This window comes from Salminus brasiliensis, chromosome 23, assembly GCF_030463535.1.
Source record: "Salminus brasiliensis chromosome 23, fSalBra1.hap2, whole genome shotgun sequence".
Lineage (NCBI taxonomy): Eukaryota > Metazoa > Chordata > Actinopteri > Characiformes > Bryconidae > Salminus > Salminus brasiliensis.
The window spans coordinates 1,163,722-1,191,221 of NC_132900.1; the positions used below are offsets into that span (position 1 = coordinate 1,163,722).

Consider the following 27,500-nt stretch of genomic DNA (forward strand, 5'->3'; position numbering starts at 1 on the left):
TAGAGGGTAATTACTCTAGACTCCGCCCCTTTCTGATGCCGTGGTGTAGCGGCGTTGAGTCGCTTTCCCCGCTCTAGTGTAGAGGCCATCTTTACAGCCCGTGGGCCTGTAGCGGAGAACCGGAGAGCCGGAGACCCGCGGAGACTCCACGCAGCGCAGCCGCTGCAGGTTGAGCGCAGAGCGGCCGCGCTGGCTAGATCACCCCGCTGAAGGAGCTGGAGCTGGAGCTGGAGGAGGAGCTGCATGGCGCTGTGAGTGAGGATGGCCACTGCAGCAGCGGTGAGTTAGACAGCCGGACAGGCGATGGCACACTCAGAAGTGATCGTGTACAGATAGATTATCAATCGTTGTGATTAATTTGAAGGTATCGATCACCTTCACGCTGTCATCTCGCAGTAGGAGAGGCTGCAGGAGAATAACACGGGCACAGTTAGACTGCCTGACTGCTGGGTTTCCTAATAATCCGAAGCGTTGGCGGTATTATAGCTTATTAAACCCACACCATCACAGCAGCCCCCCTCTGTTAGAGCTGGATGGGAGTCCTGACCGCTCAGAAATAGCCTTTTAATGTGGTCAGCAGAGGAAATGCTGAGGTCAGGCGCAAGCCAAAGTTTATTTACTCTGCTGTGCGTGGCTATGCTAAGCTAACTGGCTAACGCTGGAGGTCCCAGGATTGCAGCACTGTTAGAGGTTAAACACATTCAAACACATTAAAAGGCTTTATTTTACTGTATGGATCCACTTTTATGTGTCAGATAAAGCTCAAAATCACATGCAAGTGCACATGTGATTATTAATTTGCTGCTTTCTGTGCTTTGACCCAAGATAAGCTCATGTTATTGTGAGGTATGGTGTTTAAATGGTGTTTAAACATGGAAATAAGTGTCTATATTAAACATATTCAGTGATTTTAGTCCCGTTTTTCTGTGTTTATTGGATTCACTCATGCAGCTCTCACCCAGTTGTGTCTCTTATGTTTCACAGTGTAGAGATTAGCTGGCTGGACCTGCAGTAGTACTGATCACAGATAGCTGGATGGAGAGAGACAGGCGACGCAAGTTCATTCCACACAAGACCGTTAAAAGTGCTTTTACATAATAAAAGCTGCACAAATGACATGAATAAAGACTAAAATCAAATAAAAAAATATATGATGAATGTATGAAGAAAGTTCACCACATGTAACCGTCACTGGAAGGAAATCCAGTCCGCCACGGTTTCACACCGCACCCGTCTCCGAGTTGTTGGAGAATCCCGATAAAGATCAGGAGAGACTTTCAGGTCCAGATCAGCTCAGTTGAAGATCCTGAAGATTGCTGATGTTCTTAGTGTTCTTGCTCAGAAAAGCATGTTCTCGTGATGATCGTAAAATACCGTCCTGCTGCCCGGCACTGCTGTTCAACCTGCATTATTCAGAACACATGCAGAGAGGTGGGCCGCTCTGCAGTCCCACACTGAGATGGATGCATTGATGGATGGATGGATAGACATTTTGATAGGTGTATGCATAGATATACTGCTTGACACATTCATGGATGGATGGAAAGATATACTGATGGATGGATATATTGGTAGATGGACATATTGATGGATGGATGGATGGATGGATGGACGTTGGACGATGGATGGACATTTTGATTGGTGTATATTGATGCACAGATATACTGATTGACACATTTGGGGATGGATGGAAAGGTTTATATATGAATAGATGAATAGATCTATAGATGGATGTATATGCTGATGGATGGATGGATATATTGGTAGATGGACATGGATTGGTTGATGGATTAATGGATGATCTGCTGCTATAGATATATTTATTGAGGGATTTAAGGACATATTGATGAATGAATGCATATTGCTACTGTCCAATGATAAACAGGTACCTCCAGTTTTGTCCATATTTAGCTTTCTCCATCGTTTGTACACTCTGTAAATAATTCTGGAGGACCATGCCAGTAAAAATGCTTTAAAGTAAACATTTTTGCCTTCTGCTGTAAAAAGATACATGTTTTTTGTTTTTTTTATTGGACAGCGACAATATGTTGATTAATGATTGGGCGTAATGATGCATGGATGTACATATTGAAGGCTGTTTTGGTAGGTGGTGATGCTGATGGGTAGATGGATAGATTGAGGGATGGGTAGATGTGCACCTGCCAAGCTGATGCTTAGATGTTTGCACCACCTGGGAGCTCTCCAGTCTGCACAGCTCAGCTAAACACAGTGACTGTTTAGAAGGAGGCAAGTGGAGAAATGCTTTACTTATTAATACCAATGATTAAAATATGACCTTCTGACCTACTCCGTGATTGGCTTTGAGCCTACAGCCCACACACAGCATCCACAAAGTCTTCTTCTCCTTCAGGCCAAAGAAAAGTGAACGTTTGGAGCTCGGAGCGTAATATTGAATCCGCCTGCTCTGTAAGTCTGAGCGAATGAAAGGAAACCTTTGTTTTATGTGTCTGTAACAGCTGTGGAGATGCACTTGACCTGTAGCGCACCACAGAAGCACCGCGGCAGCAGCAGCAGCCTGTTGCCTCAGCTCAGCCCTGCGGATCTCCAGCCTCCTGTAATGGTTAATAGTGTGTTACATCACTCACGACTGGAGAACTCTGGCCCTGGTTTCATCTTCAAAGCAGATCTTCGCTCAGACGCTTTTCTTAACGGCTGAGGTGGCGCTTTAGTCTGCTTTGGTTTCAGACGTTGGTCTCCAGAGAGTTTCCAGGCGTGTGAGAACGTACTGAGCTTAAAGTCGCTGTATTTGTTCATCAACATCATAAATAATAGAAGTGAAACAGCGCGGCATGTGAAGAGTGGCAGTGGCAGGCCGACGCTCCCCGGTAGAGAAAGTGGAAGTGCGCTATTCCTAGACTGAGGACACTATTAAAGTGGACTTCCCGTCCCTGTCGGACTGTCCAGGGCTGATACAAGGCGCTTTCCAGTAGCCCTCATCGTTCCCTGAGAGGTGGACTACTCAGGTGGTGATTCCAAACATTCAGCTGCAGGTTGGGATTGGGAGAAACCGGAGTAACTGATCCAGTGGATTGGGATCAGAGCCAGCAGTGAGATGTTTAGGTGGATCGTGTATCATCTGTTTTAATGCCTGATCCAGTTCTGATCCTTTATTCAGTCTAGTGCAAAAGTTTGGGCACCCGGTCAGGACAAGCTTTTAGGGGGCAGTGTTGGCTCAGCGGTTAGAGCTCCGGGCTGTTGATGACAGGGTTGTGCGGGCTCGGCCACTGTCGGGCCCTTGAGCAAGGCCCTTCACCGTGTGTGTGTGTGTGTGTGTGTGTGTGTGTGTGTGTGTGTGTGTGTGTGTGTGTGTGTGTGTTGGATTGGTCAAATGTGGAGGACACATACTTTCACCTTTACACCCAAATGTGTGTAGTGTTAGAAACCAATCAGCCATAACATTAAAACCACTGCCAGTGAAGTGAAGAACACTGAAGGTGAAGCAGACTTGGATGACTTGGATGGTCTTGTGGAGTCCATGCCTTGATGGGTCAGCATTAGGGGGACTTACACAGTGTTATGTAGGTGGTTTTAATGTTCTGGCTGATTGGTGTAGGTTTAATAACAGGTTGCATGACTTCATATTTGATGTTTTGTGACTGTTTGGGTGCAGAAGCAACAGTTTCATGACTCAGATTGTGCACAATATTGTAAAGTCAGGCCCTAGTCCAGTGTGTATTATTATTATTATTATTATTATTATTATTTGACAAAATGTTTTCTAAACTTTATGGTTTATTAAGTTTCAGAAGTGAAAGCTCTGGTCAGTATCGGCCTATGCTTAACATTAAGCTGCTCGTATCGGATCAGGGGTCAGTATAAACTGGATCAGGACGCCCCCTGGATGAAGGGGAACTTCAGACGGTGTAGGCAGGCTTACCCATCAGTCATTGCAGGTCTGTTAGAGAGTGTGTTCTCGTTATGTTTGAGGACGACGTTACAGGACGTTCTGAATGAAGGTATCTAATCAGCTGCAGTTCGCTGTGCCCACACCCCGTGCTCAGTGTGTAGAGGACACAAGGGTATAGCTGAGGAGCCCTGTGAAATGGAATGCAGTGGACAATGACAGGAAGTGAGGTCGTAGTGAGTGAAGGGGTGGGTGATATTACTGCATTCCAGCTGCTGCCGTACACACCACAGTCCCAAAAAGGCAAAATGCTGGAACCTTGGGTCCTTGGGGTGCGGGACCAATTACTAGACTGTTGGAGCCACCATTGATATTTAATAGAGTCATGAATATTCAAATTTAAGGGGACGGTTTTATAGACAATGAAGTTTCACTGTTTAAATGCTATTATTGCTATTATTTACTCCTGCTACAGTATTTAATATGAAATGATAAAATCAGAACATCAGAAAACCCAACACATTTACTTTATTTATTAGAAAGTGCGCTAGATTAGGAGTGCAGCCCCGCCCACACACTAAAGTTATAAAGAGTGTTTTAATCCAGGCTCCTTTCTGAATGAGGCACAAAACAAGGGAGCCAATCAGAACCGACCTCATTTCACCTCATTTCAACAGAACGTAACAGGGGGGTGAACACAGCAGCTTTAGCGCTCCGTTGCTGAAACCAGCCTTGGGAAGGGGGAGGTGGTGTGATCCTGGAGTGCAGCGCTGAGATGCTGTCGTTGCTTTGAGCTTTTAAATGTCTCTGCTTAAATTTGCATTACTCTTCAACCCCAGGTTTACAGATCTAAAAATACGCCACCTTCATCGACTCTGACTAACAAATCTATAATTCAGAGAATCCACAGAGTAATTAAATCTTAATGGCATTTGGTCCCTGTCATCGTGGGGGGCTGCAGAAATAACCAGTGCTGAACAAACTCCTACTGGGTTACTGAGCGGAGCACGTCCAGCACCCTCGCTGACGGTTTGTCACGGACATGAATAATAAATCTGTTTATGACTCAGATTTGTTGACGTTATCAGTTTAGGGTTGTTGTTTTTTTCCCCAAATTATTTTTATTTAGTTTGTTATTTATAGAACACTGTACACACAAATTAACTCCAAACAAGCCGACACATTTAAAAATTAAACATTTAAAAATTAAACATTTAAAATAAACATTTAAAATTTGTGACAGAAAATAACAAGAAAAACATTTTTATTTAATGTTTGTTAATTAAAAAAAATGTTAATGAATAAATTCAGTATTGAAAAAAATATTAATTCTAGTTTTTCTCTATTTTAGCACTTTTACCTGATTATTTCTCAGTAGTCTGACCGCACAGTTTCCGAGACTGGAGGCTGGAAGGGAAACGGTGAGGTTCTAGATGAGGTTCTAGGTGGGGTTCTAGGTCACATCCAGCAGAGTGGAACACTTCTGCAGCACAATACTGGCACATATGAGTGTTTAGATCAGTGTTGGGAGTGAAAAGGATGTGATTCCAGTGAGAAGTGGGAAGGTCTGCCCTGCTTGTGGGCGGAGCTTCTGCTCTGCTTTGGTTTATATAACGTGTTCCTGGTGAGACTCGGTACCTTTTTAGGGGTTAAGTGTGTGGACTAAGCTTAAAGGTTTATTTAATTACTGCATTCCAGCTGCCGCCGTACACACCACAGTCCCCAAACGGCAAAATGCTGGAACCTTGGGTCCTTGAGGGGCGGGACCAATTACTAGACTGTTGGAGCCACCATTGATATTTTTGAGAGTTATGAATATTCAGATTTAAGGGGACAGTTTTTTAGATAATGAAGTTTTGCTGTTTAAATGCTAATATTTACTTCTGCATATAGTCTTTAATATGAAATATATAAAAATAACATCAGAAGAACATTAGAAAGTACGCTTATGTCCCAGGTTTTGAGCGTAAACGGAGCGTCAGAATCCACGGATGCACTCACATATTCAAGGAGACTTTATTGCCTTTCGCATCGCATGTGGTAGATGAACAAAAATGCGATCTCATTTCCCAGTTCCCAGTTCCCGATCTAAGGTCCCAGTTACACCCATAGAGCAATTATTGAATAAATAAAATATTAATAATAAAAAATCTAGAATATAAGAAGAGTAGATCTAAATAAAAAAGTGGGTAAATGTTCTGCTGGTCTGCTGTTTGGGCAGAACTATAGGATTTTGACCCGGTGGAGTTCTAGAGGTGTGTGTCTACAGAACGGTTCTTTAGGGCTGGTTTTATTAATCCCTTCCACAGATTTGGGATTGGGCATTGTAAAAACCCTAGCAGCCAACTAGGAGACCACAGCAACCACCTAACCTCATGGACTCTGATGTTGTTTTGGTTCTTCTGTTCTTTGGTTCCAGCTGGTAACAAACTCTTTGGGTTCTGGACCTATTTATTTTTGGCAGAATGCTCCAAATTGTTCAAATTAGAACCTCTAAAGGGTTCTCTGAGAGATGCCATCGGAAACCAACTGCGGGTTCCCTAAAGAACCTTAAATTGAGTAAAAAACCTTCTTTGGACCAGCGAACGGTTCCTCATGCTCGCATTTCTGTGATAAAAATGGTTCTTCATGAAACCAAATCTGGTTCTTCCATGGCATTGCTCAGAGGCCCGTTGGTGGGCGAGCTGTGGAGAACCATGGCTTTAAGGAACCACTCTGAAGAACCCTGCTTTGTACCTTCAGCTGTAATTGTGTAATTAGGCTGCGTCTCAGTTTGTGGCTTGGTCACATTGGCTGTCTTCAGGTGACCTCGCTCTTGGGATCCGCGGTGCTGATCTGCGTGTTCTGCGCGGTCTGAGCGGTTTGGGTCGCGTGTGTTCTGCTTATCCCCTTCCTGCTGCGTCTTCTGGGCTTTGTGCTGACAGCGAGGCTCAGCCTGCATCTTTAACTAACCGGAAAATGTGTCGACTCGCTGCTTTTCCGAAGTCCCTGCTTGGCGAAATCTCTGCTTTCCAGCGTAATCCCTGGTAGCACTTGGGTCTACGTGTGACCGGTGTGGTCTAATGTCCACTCTGTCAGTGACGCATTGTGCATGACGGTGTGGGGGAGTCAGCTGCAGGCCTGTGTTGAGGTCATCAGATCAGCTCTGGCTGCGTCATCCTGCATTCGGGTGGATTTTTATTCCACCCACTGTTGGTCAGAACCGGCGGCGTCCTCTGCGGTCACAGATCACTCTGGACGGGGCTCTGGTGGTGGACCCCCACCTGTGTCTGTGCTACCATTATGAATCCCTACTTTTAATGAAGAGGTTCTAGCTCTAGCTTTGGCTCTGAGACACCACAGAGCTCTTATTACCACCAGTGGACTCACTGTTACCTGCCTGTTACTATGCAGTGTTTTTGTTGCGGTGGTTGTTGTTGTTGTTGTTGTTGTTTACATAATAATTGCTGTGAATCTGTCTGTTTCTGATCCAGGTGTCCGGTAAGATCGTGATCGTTAATTTCTACTTGACAACCTCTCCGTCTCCCTTAGAATTAAACGGTTTCTGTTACTCCACCTTTGAAACTGATATATGTAAATGAGCTATGTTCTGATTGGCTGTGCCTCTTTTAAAAAACACTCTGAGCTGAAATATAATGGATGCCATTTAATTAATTCATTCATTTGTTTATTTATTTTATCCAAAATGCACCAATAAAACAGTGCGCCACATTTATACAAGCTATAAATTAGGGATGCGCCGATACCACTGTTTCCTTATCAATACCGATACCAGATTTTAAAGTAACTGCCGATACAGAGTACTGATACCGATACCAACTCTGACTTAAATACTGACTGGATAGACCGATATAAATCCGGATCATCCTTTAAAAGAACAGCATGTACTGGTTGAGTAACGGCACATCTGAAAAACTTCGGAGCTGTGAAACAGTAAAAATCGCCACAGTGCAGGAAGCAAGTAGGGAAGCGTAATCTAGCTAAGCTCAACCAAACAGCTTTTTATTTGGTGTTTAAAATTCACATTTCATTACAAGAACACGCCTCTAACCAACATTTTCTATGTTAAAATAAATAAATAAATAAAGTGTAAGGTGTCTGTAAGCTTGATGGTATCGGTTGTCTCTATTTCCGATACCGATGCTGTGTGTAAGTGCCAGTGCCAGTATTGGTAACAGTGCAACACTACTATAAATATAAATAAAGTACAACTTTAATATGTTCTTTAACCATTTTTTTCCCCATGAAAATGTTCATATCTGGATTATACTACGGTGTCTTTGTTTTTTAACGGATCAATTCTCATTATATCGTTTATAAATATATATTTTATATATTTTTGCCAAGCAGTAATAATACAGCTGACTTCACGTTTGTTTATTTCCCGACTCTGGGATTTCTTAATTTGGGTTTCAGCTTTTCATCCACCTTTCACTTTACGCCAACCTTTCTTCATCTCTTAGAACTGAACACGTTCCGTTACTGGGCAAATATTTTTTGAATTTATGTAAATATATAAATATTTCATTTAATTTATGTAAATGAGCGCTGTGCTGATTGGCTTGGTCTCATTTTAAGCACACTCAGAGCTGAACTACTGCATTAAAGAGGGGCGGAGCTAAACTTACGTCCCTAATCATGACGTTTTTAAGTGTCGGGACTACAGCACTGCATGGATCATAAAGACCAGTTCAGGCCAAACAACTGTCTGTAAACTGTAAACACGAGCGTAGCGACGAACGTTTGGTTTAGATACCATTTAGGTTTTTTTGGCACCAACAAAGCAGTTTGTCACATAAAAGGTTATCAACTTTATAAATGTATAATATTGTAGTTTTGTATATGTATTGTCGTAATATTTGTCCTTTTGACTCAAAAAATGTAATGAAAGAATATCTGGATTATACCGTTTATATTAGAATGTTATGTTACAGCTTATCAAACCCCATCAAATCATGAGATATTTTCAAGTATCATGATTATAATATTGTTGTTGACTCCTTCAGGACCCCTTCTGACTTCAGGACTCTAAGAGTTCTTCCTGTGTTTCAGGTTTGGGGATCCAGTGTGTGTGGGACTGGCTGAATCGGAGGCTCTGGTCGTTTATGAATTTCTCTGGTATTGCTGAAGAGGACCTCAGTGCAGGTGAGCGCCAGAATCATCGATCTGTCAACTTTTAAGGGTGTGTCCATGAAGTTCCCAGGTTGGGAATCCTCATACAGCCGCTGAGCTGCTGTAACCTTTACAGTCAGAGAAGCTCCTACAAATCAAAAGCCTCGGAGTTCCTCAGTGAGCCGTTTGGATTTCACTGCTCTCCTGGATCATCTCGTGGAATTCTCTGTAGCCCTCGTTCAGTAAAGGCCTTTAGGAGGAGGTCACTGTGAAGTGGCATGCTGACTGCAGTGGTGGGCACGTCTTCGCTTTAGGTGCACGTTCACGTGTTTATTTCTTTAAGCTAATTTTAGCACTTTTTCATGATGATGAGAGATAACCACTGTGCTCGGTGCCCGGCTGCATCTTTCTTAGAGCGCCTGGATAAGCACCAGTTACCCCGACAACACTGGAAACGACTGTGCTCAAAGCTCCAAGTCTATTTCTTGCTGCAAGTTCTGCGACAAGAGTGAGGTTAGAATGTTGGAGGATGATCTCCACCCCACCTCATCATCCCCATCTCTTCCCAAAAGTACTGGATGGAGCTCCACCTGGGGGTCTTAATGCTGGGGGGCTTTATACCCCTCTAGCCCACGCCTGGCATTATTAGGCAGCATGGAGCCAATAGGGTCATGATGCTGATCTGCTCCAGAGAGTCCTATTCTATTGGCAGTACTTCTTCTCTACAGGGACTAGACAAGCTGTGTGTGCATTTGCACATCTGTGTCAGCAGTGGGTGCAACCTGAAGTTAGCTGAAAGCATTAATTTTAAGGGGTGTCCACAAAAAAAGGGGAATATTAGTTTTGCATGATTGGAGCCTTTTAAAAGCATATCTAATTTTTATCCAACCCGCCGTGACCTAACACCTCCCCTTTTTCGTCCCCAGGTTCACACTGCACTCGACAGAGTGGAGCTTCCTGACCCATGGAGAATTACTTCCAGGCTGAGGCCTTTAACCTGGACAAGGTGCTGGATGAGTTTGAGCAGAACGAAGGTCCGTGACCTCTGTTACTTAATTAACGTCTTACAGGAGAAAGCTGTAAAGGATTTCCCGGCCTGTCTCGGCCTGTTCAGACGGGAGCGGCGGGTGAATAGCTGGAGCGTGAGGGCTTCAGAAAGCCTAGCAAGCCAACCTGAGTGGCAAACGGGTTGGAGTAGAAAAACGGCCTGAAAGCAGGGTGTGAATACGAGCGTGAGCAGATGGCGGAGTGGGTTATGCTAGCTCGCACAAGCAGGTATCTCGTGCTGCGGGTGGAAGCAGCCTGCAGTCTAAATGGGGCTAATTGAATTAGCATTTCCCACAGGACTCCTGACTCGGTCTGTTTTTCCTGGAGATTTTAATTGGTGTCACACAGCCAAGTACATGTAATTTACCAGGTTAAGGTTAATGTGTGTTTGTGCGCGAGCTGCAGAGAGGGGTTGTTTTCATTGCATGTTGCTGCTGTAGACGGGTTTTGAGCCAGCGTCAGCCCTTTCCTCCGCCGTGATTTGATGCGTGTTCGGCTTTGTAATTGACTTAAATCAGTAGGGTTCACTGGTTTGGTGGAAATGTGTGCAAATAAAAGAGCCGCCTCTTTGTATCAGTATCAGTTAGAGATCGGCTGATATGGGTTTTTATAAAGCTGCTGTTTCGAGGTCAGGGTCAGCCGATGGCCGATATGAGATGCCGATGTTTGTTTATTTTATTTATTATTGTTTTTAGTCAGTATCTAGACACTTTCTGCTTTATTTGCATGCTAAAATGTCACACTAATAATAACAAGTGAATGCACAACCTCGTCATTTATTGAAAACTGACTTAAACCATCTTTATAAATAATAAAAAAAAACAATTAAAGTATTAGTTTTGGGGCTAATATAATATTCAGCAGACTGTTGATAGTTTTCGACTACAGTCCTTAAAGTTACCTGCGAGCTCTAGCGTTATGCCAATTCCCGACGGTTCTGTGCTGGTTGTTTTTTTCTTTCACTAAGTGAAGCAACACTTCATAGTTTACTACTAACATATAGTAAATATATGGTCATAGTCAAGTCAAATTTATTTGTGTAGCTTTTTACAACTGTTGTCCTCACAAAGCAGCTTTACATAATTAGTAATTAGTAAAAGACAGAGACAAAAAAAAAAAAAGAAATAACGTAAGAAGACATGAAGGATCAAAGACCCCCAGAGAGCAGCCAACTGCGACAGTGGCAAGAGCTGGAGGAAGAAACCTTGGGAGGAACCAAGACTCACAAGGGGGACCCGACCCGTCCTCCTCTGATCAGAACTATTTATTAATTATTGATAAAAAAAAATGACCAAACCAGATACAACAGATAGTTAATAGTGGTAATATTAATAGTGGCAGATAGTTAAGAGTCTTTGAAATATCATAATTTTAATATAATAATTTTAGCCAGGACTGTTGTCACTGTTGTCTTCCAAAGGTTTTGGCTTGGGGGTTCTTTACATGTGGCAGCAGCAGCACGTTCCATCGCACCAGTAACACGGTCAGCCCGCAGATATGCCGGACTTTATGTTGGCACTACTAAGCATGGATATCAGCCGATGACGCTATATTTAAAAAATGGCAAATATCGGCCCGATATATCGGTCGACCTGTAGTGTCAGTGTATCAGGTGCTTTTACACCGGGCTGTGAGGTACAGTGTAGTACAGGTACTGATCTGAGTTCAGATCTCTCTGCTCACTGTCTCTGGAAAAGCAGGAGAGCAGTGTGCCTAGTGGTGCTGGTCTAGTCTAGTCTAGTCAAGGTGTTTTAGTCATTGGTACAACATGTCAGGACATTCATGCATTAACATGCTTGTGGTGAGATTGAGCTCTACAGTTCTCTACAGCAGGATAGCTGTAATATACACAACTACATATACTGTGAATTAGAGGTGGGTGTAGAATCGTTGCTGTCCAATGAAAATCATGTATTACCAATATGGTGATTTAACAGGAGAAGGCAACACTGGAATGATCTCTGAATGGAAGTTAATCTAAAGTAGGAGTTTATTCCAAGTGATTTGGAGCATTTCTATTGGTCGGTTCATTCAGCATTATTGACACAGTGTACAGAGCAGCTACAAGCTTCAAACCATGGAGATATATGGTTTTAATTGGACAGCAGTGATTTACACTATTACTCACCCTTAGGTATGTACTGCACTGTGTATACAGAACTAGATATACTAATAAATACACAAGAATAAACTAAATATGCAGAATGAAACAAAATGATATTAGGTAAACAGAAAAATACTAAATATACATAAATATATTATCAATATACTAAACATACTGCACTAAACATATGAAATATTCAGAAATTGAGAGAATAGGTTAACAATTCAGGCCTGTGTTTGAGGAGTAGACATTCAGCTTGTACATAAATGTAAATTTCGACAAACGAGTGTGTTTGGAATTAATAAGAATAGTGATATTTTTGTAAATCCAGTTGATTTAGTTGTAAACATTGTAATTAATAAGTCTTACTCATATTCTCCTTGATGTAATTTCTATATAAATAGTACCTGAGCTCAATTAAAAATATTACTGAATCATTTATAATAATAATAATAACTATAATCTATACAGACAGCATCAACACTGGTAATATCTTTGAATATTACCAAACTGCTACTCTTCATCAGGACAAAGCAGAATTGATGTATTGCATTTTTTTTGCATGCCAGTGTCGTTTTAATCAAAGCTGCATGTGCTATTATCTTTCCAGTGGTGTTGAGTGTGTGTGTTAGTGTAGTTAATTAGTTGATGTTCTATTTGTAGAGCCTCTGTTTACATGCAGTCTTTTCTATTGTTTATTTGTTACTATTTTAGCCACCATGAATTAGAATGATTGTAGAAAAAGGGAATATACAAATAAAAGCACATGAAACATGAAGAAGAATAGAGTACGGGTCATTAGTATAATATCAGCAGTTATTTTAATTATAGCAATATCTGATACCAATTACTGTCCCAAGGATCGAACCCGCAGCCCAATGTTTGTGTCAAAAACCTGTATCACCTAAGAAAGTAACTCTACAGCCCTACATCCATCCCAGCTGAATTCTGTACTTCCTAAATGAAGTTCTTCAGATACTCTATTGTTGCTGATGATGAGTGTGTTCATTAGAAATGTGCTGTATTCTCCTAAAGACAAGCAAAGGCTGGAGGACTAGTCCTTCACACAGAGAGAGAGAGAGAGAGATGCCCACTACCCCCCTTAGCATTTCCATTGAGCACTGAAATGAGAGTGCCCTTTTGACCTTGATCTTTGAAGATTAATAAGGGTGACTTGAAGCTATCAAACAGCCGAGCAGGCAGAGAGATGGGGAGATTGTGAGATTGTGTCTTAGAATGTGAGGGATTGTACCCGTGTCACCCTTTAAGTTAGGAGGAAAAGCCCGCCCACATTCCACAGCGTTCATGTGTCAGCTTGAATGATGGATCCCAGAATGAGGACTTAAATTGGCCCACTTCTGGAGAAAAAATTCCCAATCTATTCTGACCTCGTTTCCTAATTTATCTGCCATTTGTTTCATTCTTTTCACCCTTCCTCGGAAGCACTCTTTCTTCCTCATGCTAATGAGTCTCACTCATTGTTGGTGTCACTTCCAGATGAAACCGACACCCCCACGCTTTCGGATGCTAAGTGGACCCAGATTCTTGCCCCTCCGGCTCACCTCCTGTCTCTGAACCCTGCTCTGACCCACGCTGACCTCAGCCCACGAGATAGCCCCATTAACTTCAAGCCTCTGTTGGAGCCTCCAAGTTCTGGCGGCTCCTCTCTGGCGGAGGTCACTGGGCCAGATGTGAAGCAAGGTCCTGGGCTTCCGCCAGAGGTTTGGAATGAAGATCGTCCGGCCGACGTCCACAGCCCTCCTTTGCTTCAACCCAACATCGGCAAGCTGGTAAGCGCCGACAGCCAGGCTTTGGAATCTCCATCTTCCACCAGGGCGGCGCTTGAGAACGGGTTTCAGTCCGGTCCAGCTTGCAACGGACTTGCCGTGGTTCCTCAGGCCAGTGATGATCCTCCTGTCTCAGATCTGCCCAGTTCCCTGGGCTCGGGTCCTGGGGCACATGGGGATCAGCAGAATGACCCTGCTAAAGGGGACAGTGCCTGTTTTAATGATTCACATTTCTCATTTCCTGAGGAAGGACTTGGGTATCAGGAGCTCGGTTTGAAGAATGGTGCTTCACCAGCTGAGATGGAGACCACTGGGGCAAGCAAAAGTGATGATGGTTTATCTGTTGCCGTCAAGGAAGCTGGAAGAGGGGAATGTAATCTTGGGCTTCTGGAAGGAAGCAGTTCCAAGACTGGTAATGGCACTCAAGAACTGGCGGCAGATCGAGAGTGTCCGATGATGGGTGCCTTTCAGAACGGTAATGTGGTCAAGACTGAAAGTGAAAAGAAGGACAGTTGGGACGTACATCAACAAGGTAAAGACATGAAGGATCCAGAGGATTCCTCTGTTGTTGAATCACCAGGGACTGAGAGATCTCAGCAAAACGGTGTCGTCGAGGAACACAACGGAGAACCGTCCACCCAGCCTCCAGCCCCGTCCAAGGAGGACTCTGTGACCGAAGAGAAGGAGATGGAGGAGAGCAAGCAGGAATCCTGTGAGCCTCGAGGGTCTGAGCTCACTGGAGGAGGAGGCAAACTCAACAACAATCGCCTGCAAATCGTCAGCGTCCCTTACGGTGGTGCGAGACCCAAACAACCTGTCGGCCTGAAGCTGCAGATACCCCAACCTCTCTCGGGGCAGGTCCAAAACGAGCTTGCTTCCACCGGCAGGAACAAAAACCTGGAGGCCCATGGCAGGGCAGGTAGCCTTGATTCATCTAGCGGGAGTACAGACTCTGGGACTGGGAGGATGAATGGGGAGAGTGTGGAGGGTTCCTCAGGTTCAGACATTCCCTCAGAGAACCCGGACAACGACCTCCAAGCAGGGCAGCAGGGAGCTCTCTCCAGGAAGCCCTTCAGCTCCCTCGGGGACGTGGCTCCTGTGTGGGTGCCGGACTCGCAAGCGCCCATCTGCATGAAGTGTGAGGTCAAGTTCACCTTCACCAAGAGGAGGCACCACTGCCGGGCCTGCGGCAAGGTGAGAACATCTGTGCTTTAATGGGGTCATAACGTTAACTCTTAAATGTCCAGAGTTAGTAGGTAGATACACAAGAATCCTGTCCATTTGGCACAACATTTGACTACACCGGACACCATATATTTCCCAGCCTTGTCATTTGACACTAAATTTGACCGTTTATTACTTATAGAATGGTTATATTTATTACTTATAGAAGTGTATGTATATATATATATATATATATATATATATATATATATATATATATATATATATATATATATATATATATATATAAGAACATTCCTAGCGAGCACTACAAGACCGTTACTCGCTCAATTTCCTGAGTGGTTCAGCCAAAAAGCATTTTACGCAACTTACCCCAGATTTCATTGATTAGTCACATGGTTTGGTGTCCAATTTTTCCTTGTTATTTATATGTTTGCCTTTTGTACTTGACTTTTTTATTATTATTATTTATTCATTTTTAAGCACGAGGCTATGAGGCTAACATTGCAAGCAAACCCTAGAAGTCAACAGTCACCCAGCTTTTTTGCCGTGTCTGAATCAGTTAGGGAGTTTATAATCTTGGAGTGTTTCCCCTTTAGTTTGGTTTGGTTTGGGGAGCAGTGAGGGTAGAGGGTCTTGCTCAAGGGCCCAAAAGTGGCAGCTTGCCGAGCCCGGGTATCGAACCCACAACTCCGTCAACAATAGCCCAATATAACCATTGAACCACCACTGCTCCTTAGGACACATAGCTACAGGGCTGGAACCCCACCACTGCACCCCTGTATGACATAACCAGGTAACACCTGACTGCAGGAGCTGTTTACCTCAAACTACGGTACACCTGATGGGTTTGCTCGAGGTTAGCTCACGGTCTCAAAAAACGAACAAAACAAACCGCTCCAGAGTTTGCTTGGGACCGGACCAGAGTTTCTGTGTGGTTGTTTTTCCACATTCAGGTGTGATTACCGTATTCACACCGGACTAAAAAGCGCAGGTGTGAAAAAGCCCTAAGTGTGGATATGAGGGCATTTAACTTACAGTGAATCAGAACAATAATAAATCTTCACTGTGTAGCTGAACGCTGGTGAGGAGCCAAATCCTATGAATACTACACACTACCATGCGGACTCGGCAATGCACCAGAACTGCTCCTTAGGCCAAACAGAGAATCTGACCGCTTAATGCTTGAACTGTGGCTAGGATGCAGTTTGTATAGACTGGGAAAAGTGTGTGGGGATGTGTTTACATGAACAATGTGGGTGAATATTGAGTTCTGTTAGCAGCATTAGCCTTGCAACTCTGGTTTAAAACTAAAGAAGAAATTTGGATCGTCTTGGTTGTGTAAAAATGATGTAAATTAGATTTTGGGCTGAACCATTCTCTTAAAAAGTGACAAATTACATTGTGAAATAGAACAAACGTCACATTTCATGGACTGTTTTTGGAATAAGCGACCCCCACCCTGGAATTTCTTTACACCAACATTTTGAATTGGTCTTTTAAAGCTTGTTCCAATGAACTACGACTCAGAAATAATAATGATGTAAAGAGCTGTGTCTGCCCAGAGGGAACCTAGGAGAGTTAAAGCTAAAGGTTTATAAAGGGGCAGTATTCCCATTGCCCCATATTAGGTGACTACTGACCAAAAAGACCTGTCATACATGGTCACTGATATGGATTTGGTGTGCCAGATATTGAACGTACCGGATACGAACTGGAAGGTTGCGAAGGTAATTGGTCTGTGGTTCAGGACTTTCGAAACTGTCAAAGGGCTTCTGGGAAGAAGGGGCTGCTGATGCTGCACTTTAAAATAGCTTCTGGGCTGCTGGAACCGCGCTGTAATTTCCCCAGGCGATAAACAAACCGCCGCTAGCCCGGTCAGAGATACAGGCAGAAACAATTGGTGGGCCGAAAGTGAAAATGAAATGGAGACGAAGGCGCGCGGTGATATCCTCGTCACCTGTGTTAGGGGCACAGTGCCTGACGGTGGGAATGGACGGGTAGCATGGTCTCCATACTCATCTCGACCCTCCTGGAGAACCGCTCTTCTTAGCTTAAGGCCGAGCCATGTTTGGTGTTTCTCTAGTTTTAACACTGGAGCTACGAGGCTAATGTAGCACGCTATGGAAAGCTGTACACCTCCAGTTAGCATGATGCTAACAGCATATCTAAATCATCGCTCACACTCCTCAGACTGTGTGAAGAGTTTAGTGATTTCTAACAGACATGAAAGGTGGCTGCTACTGTTTAAGCTAGGCTAAAAATATTCATTATAAGGACAAAAGTATTGGGACTATTCATTGTTTCCTCTGAGGTCAATTAGAAAAAGTGTATCCTGCTTCTGTTGGAGAAACTGTCTCTACTGTCCAGAGAAGAAGACTTTCTACTAGAGTTTGGAGGAGGAGCATTGCTGTGAGGGTTTAATTGCATTCATTGACCAGAGCGTTAGTGAGTCCGGTCCACCTCATCATCCCCAACTCATCCCAGAAGTACTGGATGGAGCTCCTCCACCATCATCATTCCAGAGAACACAGTTCTTCCACTGCTCCACAGCTCCTCAATGCTGGGGGGCTGTATTCCCCTCTAGCCCACGCCTGGCATTAGACAGCATGGTGCTAATAGGTTCATGATGTTGATCTGCTCCAGAGAGTCCTAATCTATTGGCAGTACTTCTTCTCTACAGGGACTAGACCAGCTGTGTGTGTGCATTTGCACATCTGTGTCAGCAATGGGTGCAGCTTAAAGTAGCTGAATGCATTTATTTGAAGGGATATCCATAAATATTTGAACATATAGTGTCAGAAACTACATAATCGAGTGTGTTAGAGGTTACTGAACACCTCCACACGGTTTGAGGAGTTGGGCCTGCTGTTGGCACAGTGCCTGTGATTGGTGCACATAAGCTTCCATGACCTGTTAGTCACATTAGCCTCTTAAAGCTAAAGAGGCAAACTTAGCTTAGCTTAAAGCTAAAGAGGCAAACTTTAGAGACGAAGCATCTTCATGGCGGTCTGAGTGATTCGAGAATTTGCTAATGTGTGTGTGTGTGTGTGTGTGTGTGTGTGTGTGTGTGTGTGTGTGTGTGTGTGTGTGTTTGCAGGTTTTCTGTGCTGCATGTTGTAGTCTGAAGTGCAGGCTGATGTACATGGACAGGAAGGAGGCCCGGGTGTGTGTGACCTGTCATCATGCTCTAATGAATGGTGAGTTATCTCGAACCCTGTTTACACCTGGTCACTTCATGCGTCTCGAGTATCGGGATTATATCTGGATCAGGCCGAGCCAATTAAACTGCAGGTGTGAACTGACCCAAGACTCATTTACACCAGATACTAATCCCATCACTCAAACCACTCCAGGAGGTGGTCCGAGAAGCATCTGAGCCACGTTATAGCAGTGTAAACACATCCGTCTCTCCACAACCCAAACTCCTCCTGGAACAGCCGAACTCCTTCCCAGTACACCAGTAATAATAACTATGCAATCAGCAAATTTGCATATTTGATATCGCACTATGATCAAATTTCAGTCTGACTAACTGGAGACCCATCTGATTACCCAGTGTAAACGCATGTGGCGAAAATCTGATCAGGCTATAACCCAGATATGACTCATATGGAGTGAGCAGGTGTCCGTTCTGCATCCTCCCTTTTGTAGCATTAAGAATCACTTGATGCTGATAAATGACACTTTAGTTGCTCCACGCCTGCCTGCTGCGCCCTCTAGTGGTTGACAATTCAGTTCCGTTGAGTCTGTAACTCTGCTTTAACTGATAATGAACTGGAGAGGGTTTCCCCCCTCTTTTGCATATTGGTGGGAGGCAGCCTTACAAACGTTAGTGCTCCTGCAGCACAGCATAAGGCAGAAATGTCTCTGATTGGCTCTTCATTAAGCCCCACCTCCATGCGCTTATTAACGACGTCCTAACTCGAACCCTCTCAGAGTTTATTGGCCAAAAGCAACTTTCTTGATGCCCTGTTCTTTCCCCTCAGCTCAGTCCTGGGAGAATTTAGTAGGCGGCTCCAATCAGAGCCCAAACCCCAACAACCCAGCAGAGTACTGCTCCACCATCCCGCCCCTGCAGCAGGCACAGGCGTCCGGCGCCCTCAGCTCTCCACCACCAACCGTCATGGTGCCTGTGGGTGTCCTTAAGCAGCCGGGCTCGGAGGGTAAAGTACTGCTTTACAGGCCTGTGGTACATTATTATGGACCTGTTTGTGGGTTTTTTTTTTTTTGTTTGGCGGGGGGGTGGTTTGATGTGATGGGGGTGGGTCACACTGACAGTAGTAGAACACATAATTTCATGGGAAATTCTTTTTGCTGTTGTGCTCCTCTGCTAGGTTCTCTTCCTCGTGAACAGAGAAGAGTGTGGTTTGCAGATGGGATTTTACCCAACGGAGAAACTGCGGAGTCCACTAAAGCACCTGCTTCCAACCCCAGCCAATCACAGCCTCTGACTGTGTCCCAGTACTCCAACAAATCTACAGCAGCCAGCACACAGGAGGTGGGAATGTCCTCTAAAACATCTGGGGACACTTTAGTTAGAGAATTCCAGAAGCGTGAAGTTGGGCTATCAGTATCATTCAGTATCATCAGCCAGACCATATACTGGACAGTTCCTGATGACCCTGATAACCTTTGGGTTTCTTGTATCTCATTATTGGGATTTCAATTTGCAGTTGGGAGAAACCTTGAAGATGATCGTACCACTGGCAAACCCAGTATGTGTCCTCCCTGGTTAACTCTCATAGTAATATAGACTGATTAAAATCAACCCAGCCGGAGTCGGAGAGAGCACAACTGGCCTTGCTCTCTCAGGGGTGGGCTAATGGCTCCTACTGTGACGTTGGTCAGCACAGGCGTCTGTTAGCTGTTGTATCGGCGCTAGGGAGCCGTGCCACGCCTTCCTTAGAACTGTAGCAGCAGCAAAGTGGTGGGAGGCAGGCTTCACATATGGGAGAATTTAGTAGGCGGCTCCAGTCAGAGCCCAAACCCCAACAACCCAGCAGAGTACTGCTCCACCATCCCGCTCCTGGGACTGGGTATTTGGCCTTCTAAGTGGGTATAAAAGGGCTAAAATTAGAAATAATTTATAAAAATAAAAAAGTCTAGACATTTTAGCATGAGTATATAAATGCTGTGACTTTTGTGATGTGAACTGTATGAGTATAAAATTTAATTCTAAAATGAAACATTATTCTGTATCAGTCTCACCAGTTTCACCACCACTCAGCCGATCCGAGAACTGTCCGTTTCATAATTAACTATGACCTTGTTGCTCCTCCCCAAACTGTAGGCAGCCCACGCCCCTGGAGCTCCGGTGGGCAGCCCCGTGGGCAGCTCGGTCAGTTTGATCCCGGAGGACGGCCTTCCTCCCATCCTCATCTCCACCGGCGTCAAAGGAGGTACGGGAGGCCACATCTCAGGTGCTTGCCCATCCTCACCATTCAGCTGCCTCCACTGTACTGCCTGCTTACACGCGTGCATGTCTGCATCCGTCTGCACAACCATCTGCGTACACGTGTTCAGGGGTGGGCGATATGGCTGTGTTATGTCAGTATATCGTAATCAAGAGGATGATGCAGATATTGCATGTTTTCAGCAGGCTGCAATATGCAAATCTGTTTATATAATATATATGGCCGTACATGCTTATGGCATTACAGTATCCACCATGTTTAAATAGTAGGAATACAGCACACAGTAAAACGTAGCACTGCTGCTGCAGAGTTTGTTAATCCAGCTACAGAAAGGCACAATATGACCTGTATTAGAGGAGGCATGTAAAATTATATAGCACAAAAATATTTAATATGTATGTTTTTTTTTGTTATTGTTTTTTTTTTAACATTGATTGCCATGATTCTTATGAATAGAGAGCTGGAGGGGGGATTTTAAATACTATAAACCTCAGAATTATTAAATTTGAACACACTGCTGCACTAAAAATCAGTAAAAGAGGACTAATTAAGCTCTCTCTGTAATGAAACCTGCAGATAAGCGTACTTTAAATACTGATGATCTCCACTAAACACTCAGGAAAGCAGTTTTTCATGCAATAATTTTAATAATGTTAATTATTGTCCTATTGCCCAGCCCTAATGTGCATCATGTATTGTTAAAATGTCAGCGTACTGCTTACCACATTGCTCACTGCTATATAGGTGTGTGTGTGTGTGTGTGTGTGTGTGTGTGTGTGTGTGTTTCTGCTTAAATGTCCATCACTCCCACTAGCAGAAAGCCTCCATAATGGTGACTGTTTCTAGTCTGGTGGTCTCCAGGACAGAGGTGCGTGAATTTGAGGGATTGGCATCAGCATGTGTGTTAATGCAGTGTGTTTTCTCTACAGATTACGCTGTGGAGGAACGGCCGTCGGAGATTCTGTTACTGCAGCAGCTGGAAGAGGGCGGTCCAGACCCTCTGGTGTTCGTGCTGAACGCCAACCTGCTGGCCATGGTCAAACTGGTCAACTGTGAGTCTAACAAGACGGATCTTGTTACGTTAACTTTTCATGAGCACAGTAGAAGACCTCACCTTCTTACCCTCTTACCCTCATTAGGCTCTTACCTCCTGTCTCTCCTTTAAATGTGAAGATGTAAACAGGAAGTGCTGGTATGTGACGACGAAGGGCATGCACGCGGTGGGCCAGGCTGAGGTGGTGGTCTTGCTGCAGTGTCTGCCGGATGAGAAGAGCATTCCAAAGGACATTTTCAGCCACTTTGTGCAGCTCTATCAGGAGGCCCTCACAGGTAAAGCCTGTGCACCTTCACTAAGAGGCGAATGCTGGTAACAATCACAAAATATCTAAATTAGGGCTGCAAATATTCTTCAGTTTCATATGGAGGTTATAGAGCATTATAGAGCGCCCCCTACGCTTCCTGTAGTGTATCAGTCTGTCAGAATGAGCGTGTGGATCATATGAACATTATAGAGCATTATAGAGCGCCCCCTACGCTTCCTGTAGTGTATTACAGTCTGTCATTTGATTTGGCCCACCTTAAAGTCATTCAACCTAGTCAACCAATGAACAAACACTTGTTTATCATTTATTAATGAACTTTATCAGTTGTTTTGTCTCTAAATAATTTTTTGTAAGAATTATAACAAAATGTAGTGTAATAAAGTACATTTTTAAGCTCTATTTGAAGCCCACCTACCTACTAGACTATCTGTATTTGGTCCTGGACCCACGATAGGTTTGTTCACATACTAATATTAATACACTGAAAGTGCTCTACAGAGAGGCTTTTAATAGAACACTTAAATCACTGTAGGCCCTGCAGTACAGAGCTTCCCGTGAGTAAGGAGTGTTGGGATACGAATGTAAGAAAAAAACACAGCCTCAAGTGGATCACTGCCTCCAGTAACTGCAGCAAAATACTGTCTGATCACACAACCCAGTGCTCAGTAAGATATTATCATTTAATATAATTACAAGAAATACAAGTCCTCTGCCATTGAATGTTTTTAAACAGTAAGCCGTCATTGCCAACCAGTCAATACGTGTGTGTGTGTATATGTGTGTATGTATATGTATATACTGCACTACTTTTTTTTTTTTTGTAGTTGGATGTGTTTATACACGCACAGGACTCCTATCAGGGCTGGGCGATATGGTAAAAATACTGTATTATGGTATTATGATAAAGGCATTTTCACAATACACAAAATTTATCACAATACATATAATCACAGACTGAAACCATCAGTATCAGATTCTTATAAACTACTATTCAGATCCTCTCCTGTACTGAATACAGTGATTTATGCTCAACATCTGCTGCTCTTCATCTAATTACACTGTTAGTAATGAAACCTGCAGCTGATCAGTCGGACAATGTCCTCGATATGCTCCGAAAAGCCTATTGCGCATCACGGTAATCCCACCGCTGCCAGTATGTCTTACCTCGTTCCGTAGGTAAGACATACTTGGTCTAATAGTGTTTGGTTGTTCTGTACAAGCTTGTATTAGTATAATGACAGTAAAGCTGAATTGAAAACATCGTCAGATTGCCCAGCCCTGGTTCATATCGAGGCTTTTCTACCAGTTTGAAAACGTGTCTCTGTCTGTTTTTCAGAGTAATGTAGGCTGCTGGGTTCTGTGGTGTCGTAGCTGTTCAGGCTCTGCTGTTCATCCTGCTGCTGCTAACAGTGTCAGCTCAGGTCACAGGGAGCGCTCGCTGAACATTTTCAGTGTCATGTCGCCGTATGCTTGACAGGACAACTAGAAGTTAGGCGACAGTGACGGCTCTCGCCTGGAGCGCAGCATGCCGTCTGCTCTAAAAACACACTGACCGATTCGGCCGTCTGCGATCAGAGAATGGTACCTGACTGCTCAGGTTCAGAGCCTGTCCGTTAGAGCACAGAGCTGACGCAGGAGAATTCTGCAGGGTTTCTTACTCGCTGATTTTTCCTTTGTTTGTTTATTTATTAATATTTCCATGTTCAGAAGTCAGGTACAGTGCTCTGATTACTCAAACTGTCCGTTACCCACGGCACAGCACACTGTGTCAGGATACAGCTGCACGGGATTCGTTCTTCATGTTGATTATCCCAGACAACATTTTCTGCTGATATCGGCCTCTGGGATCAGTCCATAGTGTTGATCCCTGGTCCTCCCGAAAGCAGTGGTCTGGGGTTTGCTTTAAGCGATCACTGGTGTGGGGGTCTGGGTGTGAAGCTGTCTGCTCTTAATTCATTGAACACTTTATCTTGATTACAGTTCTGTGATACTGATTTCAGGTCATATCGCCATACCCACTCATACCCATACCCTCCATTACTGATAACCACCCATTCACACTCATACCTATACCCTTACCCATCTACACCCACTCATACTATACCCTTCCTTACTGATACCCACTCATACCCATACCCATCCTTACCCACTTATACTATACCCTTCCTTACTAATACCCACTCATACCTATACCCTTACCCATGTACACCCACTCATACTATACCCTTCCTTACTGATACCCACTCATACCCTTACCCATCCACACCCACTCATACTATACCCTTCCTTAATGATACTCACCTATACCCACTCATACCTATACCCTTACCCATCCACACCCACTCATACTATACCCTTCCTTAATGATACTCACCTATACCCACTCATACTATACCCTTACGCATCCACACCCACTCATACTATACCCTTCCTTAATGATACTCACTCATACCCATACCCATCCTTACCCACTTATACTATACCCTTCCTTACTGATACCCACTCATACCTATACCCTTACCCATGTACACCCACTCATACTATACCCTTCCTTAATGATACTCACCTATACCCACTCATACCTATACCCTTACCCATCTACACCCACTCATACTATACCCTTCCTTACTGATACCCACTCATACCCATACCCATCCTTACCCACTTATACTATACCCTTCCTTACTGATACCCACTCATACCTATACCCTTACCCATGTACACCCACTCATACTATACCCTTCCTTACTGATACCCACTCATACCCTTACCCATCCACACCCACTCATACTATACCCTTCCTTAATGATACTCACCTATACCCACTCATACCTATACCCTTACCCATCCACACCCACTCATACTATACCCTTCCTTAATGATACTCACCTATACCCACTCATACTATACCCTTACGCATCCACACCCACTCATACTATACCCTTCCTTAATGATACTCACCTATACCCACTCATACCTATACCCTTACCCATCCACACCCACTCATACTATACCCTTCCTTAATGATACTCACCTATACCCACTCATACCTATACCCTTACCCATCCACACCCACTCATACTATACCCTTCCTTACTGATACCCACCCATACCCACTCATACTATACCCTTACTTACTGATACCCACTCATACCTATACCCTTACCCATCCATACCCACTCATACTATACCCTTACTTACTGATACCCACTCATACCTATACCCTTACCCATCCATACCCACTCATACCCTTACCCATCCATACCCACTCACACCCATTCCCTTCCTTTCTGAGACCCACCCATACCCACTCATACCTATACCTATCCGTACCCAATTATACCTAGACACTACTCTACCAATATCCACCCATACCCACTCATCCCAATACCCATCCATACACACGAAGCCCCATACCCATCCATATCCATGTACCATCTCTACCTGCCTGATTCTGACCCGTCAAAGCTGACCTATCAGAGTGATTTTAAGTCCCACCTAAACAGCAGATAACTTGGTGTGTAAGTCTGAGCATTTTTCTCTGGGACCGCTGCTCTGGGATCAGTCCATAGTGTCGATCCCTGGTGGTCTGGGGTTTGCTTTTGGGATCCCTGGTTTAGGGGTTCTGTGTGCTGCCGAGGCTTGCATTGAGATTGAGATGAATGTGAGAGACACTCGTCTCGTACCGCCCGACGGACTGAAAAGGGAGAAGGGCTACTCTTTATTAAGGCAGCTGGACTCCTGTTCTAACTCCTCCCTTGTATCCTGTCCTCACACCCCCCCCCCCCCCCCCCACCTCCCGCAGGGAACGTCTTGAGCCACCTGGGTCACTCCTTCTTCACCCAGAGCTTTTTGGGCAGTAAGGAGCACGGAGGGTTCCTCTACATCAGCCCCACCTTCCAGTCCCTGCAGGACCTGCCCCTGCCCAACCCACCCTACCTCTTTGGCGTCCTGGTGCAGAAGTGGGAGACCCCCTGGGCCAAAATCTTCCCCATCCGCCTCATGCTGCGCCTGGGGGCCGAGTACAGATGTGAGTGTGTAGAGAAGCGTTTTCTTCTTTTCTTCTTACTCCGTGTTGTGGAGGGTTTTTACCCCATGTGTATGCTCCCTGGCCACTTTATCAGAAACCCCTCTGCATTTCTGAAATATAGTTAGAGACTGTAGCTGTTCTGTTCATGCACAGATGTGTTCACTTTCCTGTAGCCCTTCATCAGCGGTCAGTTTTTGAGGTAGGGGTTTTTAATAAAGTGGCCAGTGAGTGGAAGTACAAGGTAGGGGTTTCTAATAAAGTGGCCAGGGAGTCAAAGCACAGGGTAGGGGTTTCTAATAAAGTGGCCAGGGAGTCAAAGCACAAGGTAGGGGTTTCTAATAAAGTGGCCAGTGAGACGAAGCACAAGGTAGGGGTTTCTAATAAAGTGGCCAGGGAGTCGAAGCACAAGGTAGGGGTTTCTAATAAAGTGGCCAGCGATGAAGCGCAAGGTAGGTGTTTCTAATAAAGTGGCCAGTGAGTCAAAGCACAAGGTAGGGGTTTCTAATAAAGTGGCCAGTGAGTCAAAGCACAAGGTAGGAGTTTCTAATAAAGTGGCCAGTGAGTGGAAGCACAAGGTAGGGGTTTCTAATAAAGTGGCCAGTGAGGGGAAGCACAAAGCTCTGTGTAAACTCTGTGTATATGTCCAGTGAAAACATCCACCCTCAGTGTGTTTTTGCTAAACAGTGCAGTATTCAATAACGGGTCCACTCCGTTTCTTACAGCAGTTGTGGAGGGGGTGGAGGTGGTGGAGGGTGGTTGAGTCTGGTGTATGGAGAACTGGTACATTGTTAGGATTTGAAATAAAGAGTCCTCCTCTGCCTCACTCCCGCAGAGATGCTCTGCGCTAAGCTCAGGCTAATCCCTTAGCATGTGAAGGGCTGAATATATGAACACAGTGCCTCCTGCTGAGGTCCTCACTGTGAGGTTCAGCGTTAGCACCGTTTCACCCAGTTTGCAGCAGACCAGCAGGGTTCTGGTGTTTTGTTTGCTGGGTAGAATGGATTTTCGAAGGTGGGCTGCAGTTGCTGGAGTGTTTACAGTGCTTTCAGCTGTGTTATTATTTGAGTATGGGAACAGTACAGGTATCAGACCTGATTAAAAATTGGATTTATTCAGCAAGAGAAAATCAAAAACAGCTCTGCAACCATGTATTTATCTTTTCAGATCATAATTTTCTGTGTTTATGATGTTTCATCAGGCACTGTGATCCTGTTATGGCATGTGGACAAAAAACAAAGCAAAATAAATGTAGATTTCATTTTAACGTCTGGATCTTAAATCTTAAAGTGTCAGTAAACTCAGATTATTTACAAAATGTTAACACACATACTCCTTGTAGTATTTATTTATTTATTTCTTTTAATAAAATGTGTTCTGCCCATTAAAATCCATTTTATGCTGATAAATGACACTTCTGCTGTTCCAAACCTGGCTGGTTTGTCAAGTTCTGCTGCAACTGTAACTCCTCCTCAGTTCATGATGTTTCAGAGGGTTTGCTCGTCTTCTCTGTAGAGGTGGGCGGCGACCTTACGGATATTGATGTCCCATGAAGCAGAAAAGCCTCTGAATTGGCTCTGTTCTACTCCTCCCACACCTCATATGCTGTGCATTTATTCAGGGTGATCTGCTAG

General features: G+C 44.2%; 1 protein-coding gene across 6 annotated transcripts in view; it reads left to right on the forward strand.

Moving 5' to 3' along the window:
* The first annotated feature begins 53 nt into the window (after positions 1 to 53).
* zfyve9a (zinc finger, FYVE domain containing 9a) overlaps positions 54 to 27,500 on the forward strand; it is a 36,356-nt gene continuing 8,909 nt past the window's right edge. Inside the window, exons 1-12 of one of the 6 annotated variants that reach the window (XM_072668398.1) lie at positions 54 to 279; positions 985 to 1,431; positions 8,918 to 9,010; positions 9,904 to 10,011; positions 13,626 to 15,109; positions 18,201 to 18,300; positions 19,090 to 19,266; positions 19,438 to 19,601; positions 20,394 to 20,523; positions 21,447 to 21,569; positions 21,691 to 21,846; positions 25,645 to 25,869. In XM_072668398.1, coding sequence (XP_072524499.1) covers positions 9,942 to 10,011; positions 13,626 to 15,109; positions 18,201 to 18,300; positions 19,090 to 19,266; positions 19,438 to 19,601; positions 20,394 to 20,523; positions 21,447 to 21,569; positions 21,691 to 21,846; positions 25,645 to 25,869 — 2,629 coding nt within the window. In that variant the 5' untranslated portion in view covers positions 54 to 279; positions 985 to 1,431; positions 8,918 to 9,010; positions 9,904 to 9,941. The remainder of the gene's footprint in view (positions 280 to 984; positions 1,432 to 8,917; positions 9,011 to 9,903; positions 10,012 to 13,625; positions 15,110 to 18,200; positions 18,301 to 19,089; positions 19,267 to 19,437; positions 19,602 to 20,393; positions 20,524 to 21,446; positions 21,570 to 21,690; positions 21,847 to 25,644; positions 25,870 to 27,500) is intronic. The other 5 variants (XM_072668397.1, XM_072668400.1, XM_072668399.1 and 2 more) reach the window with 5 other exon arrangements.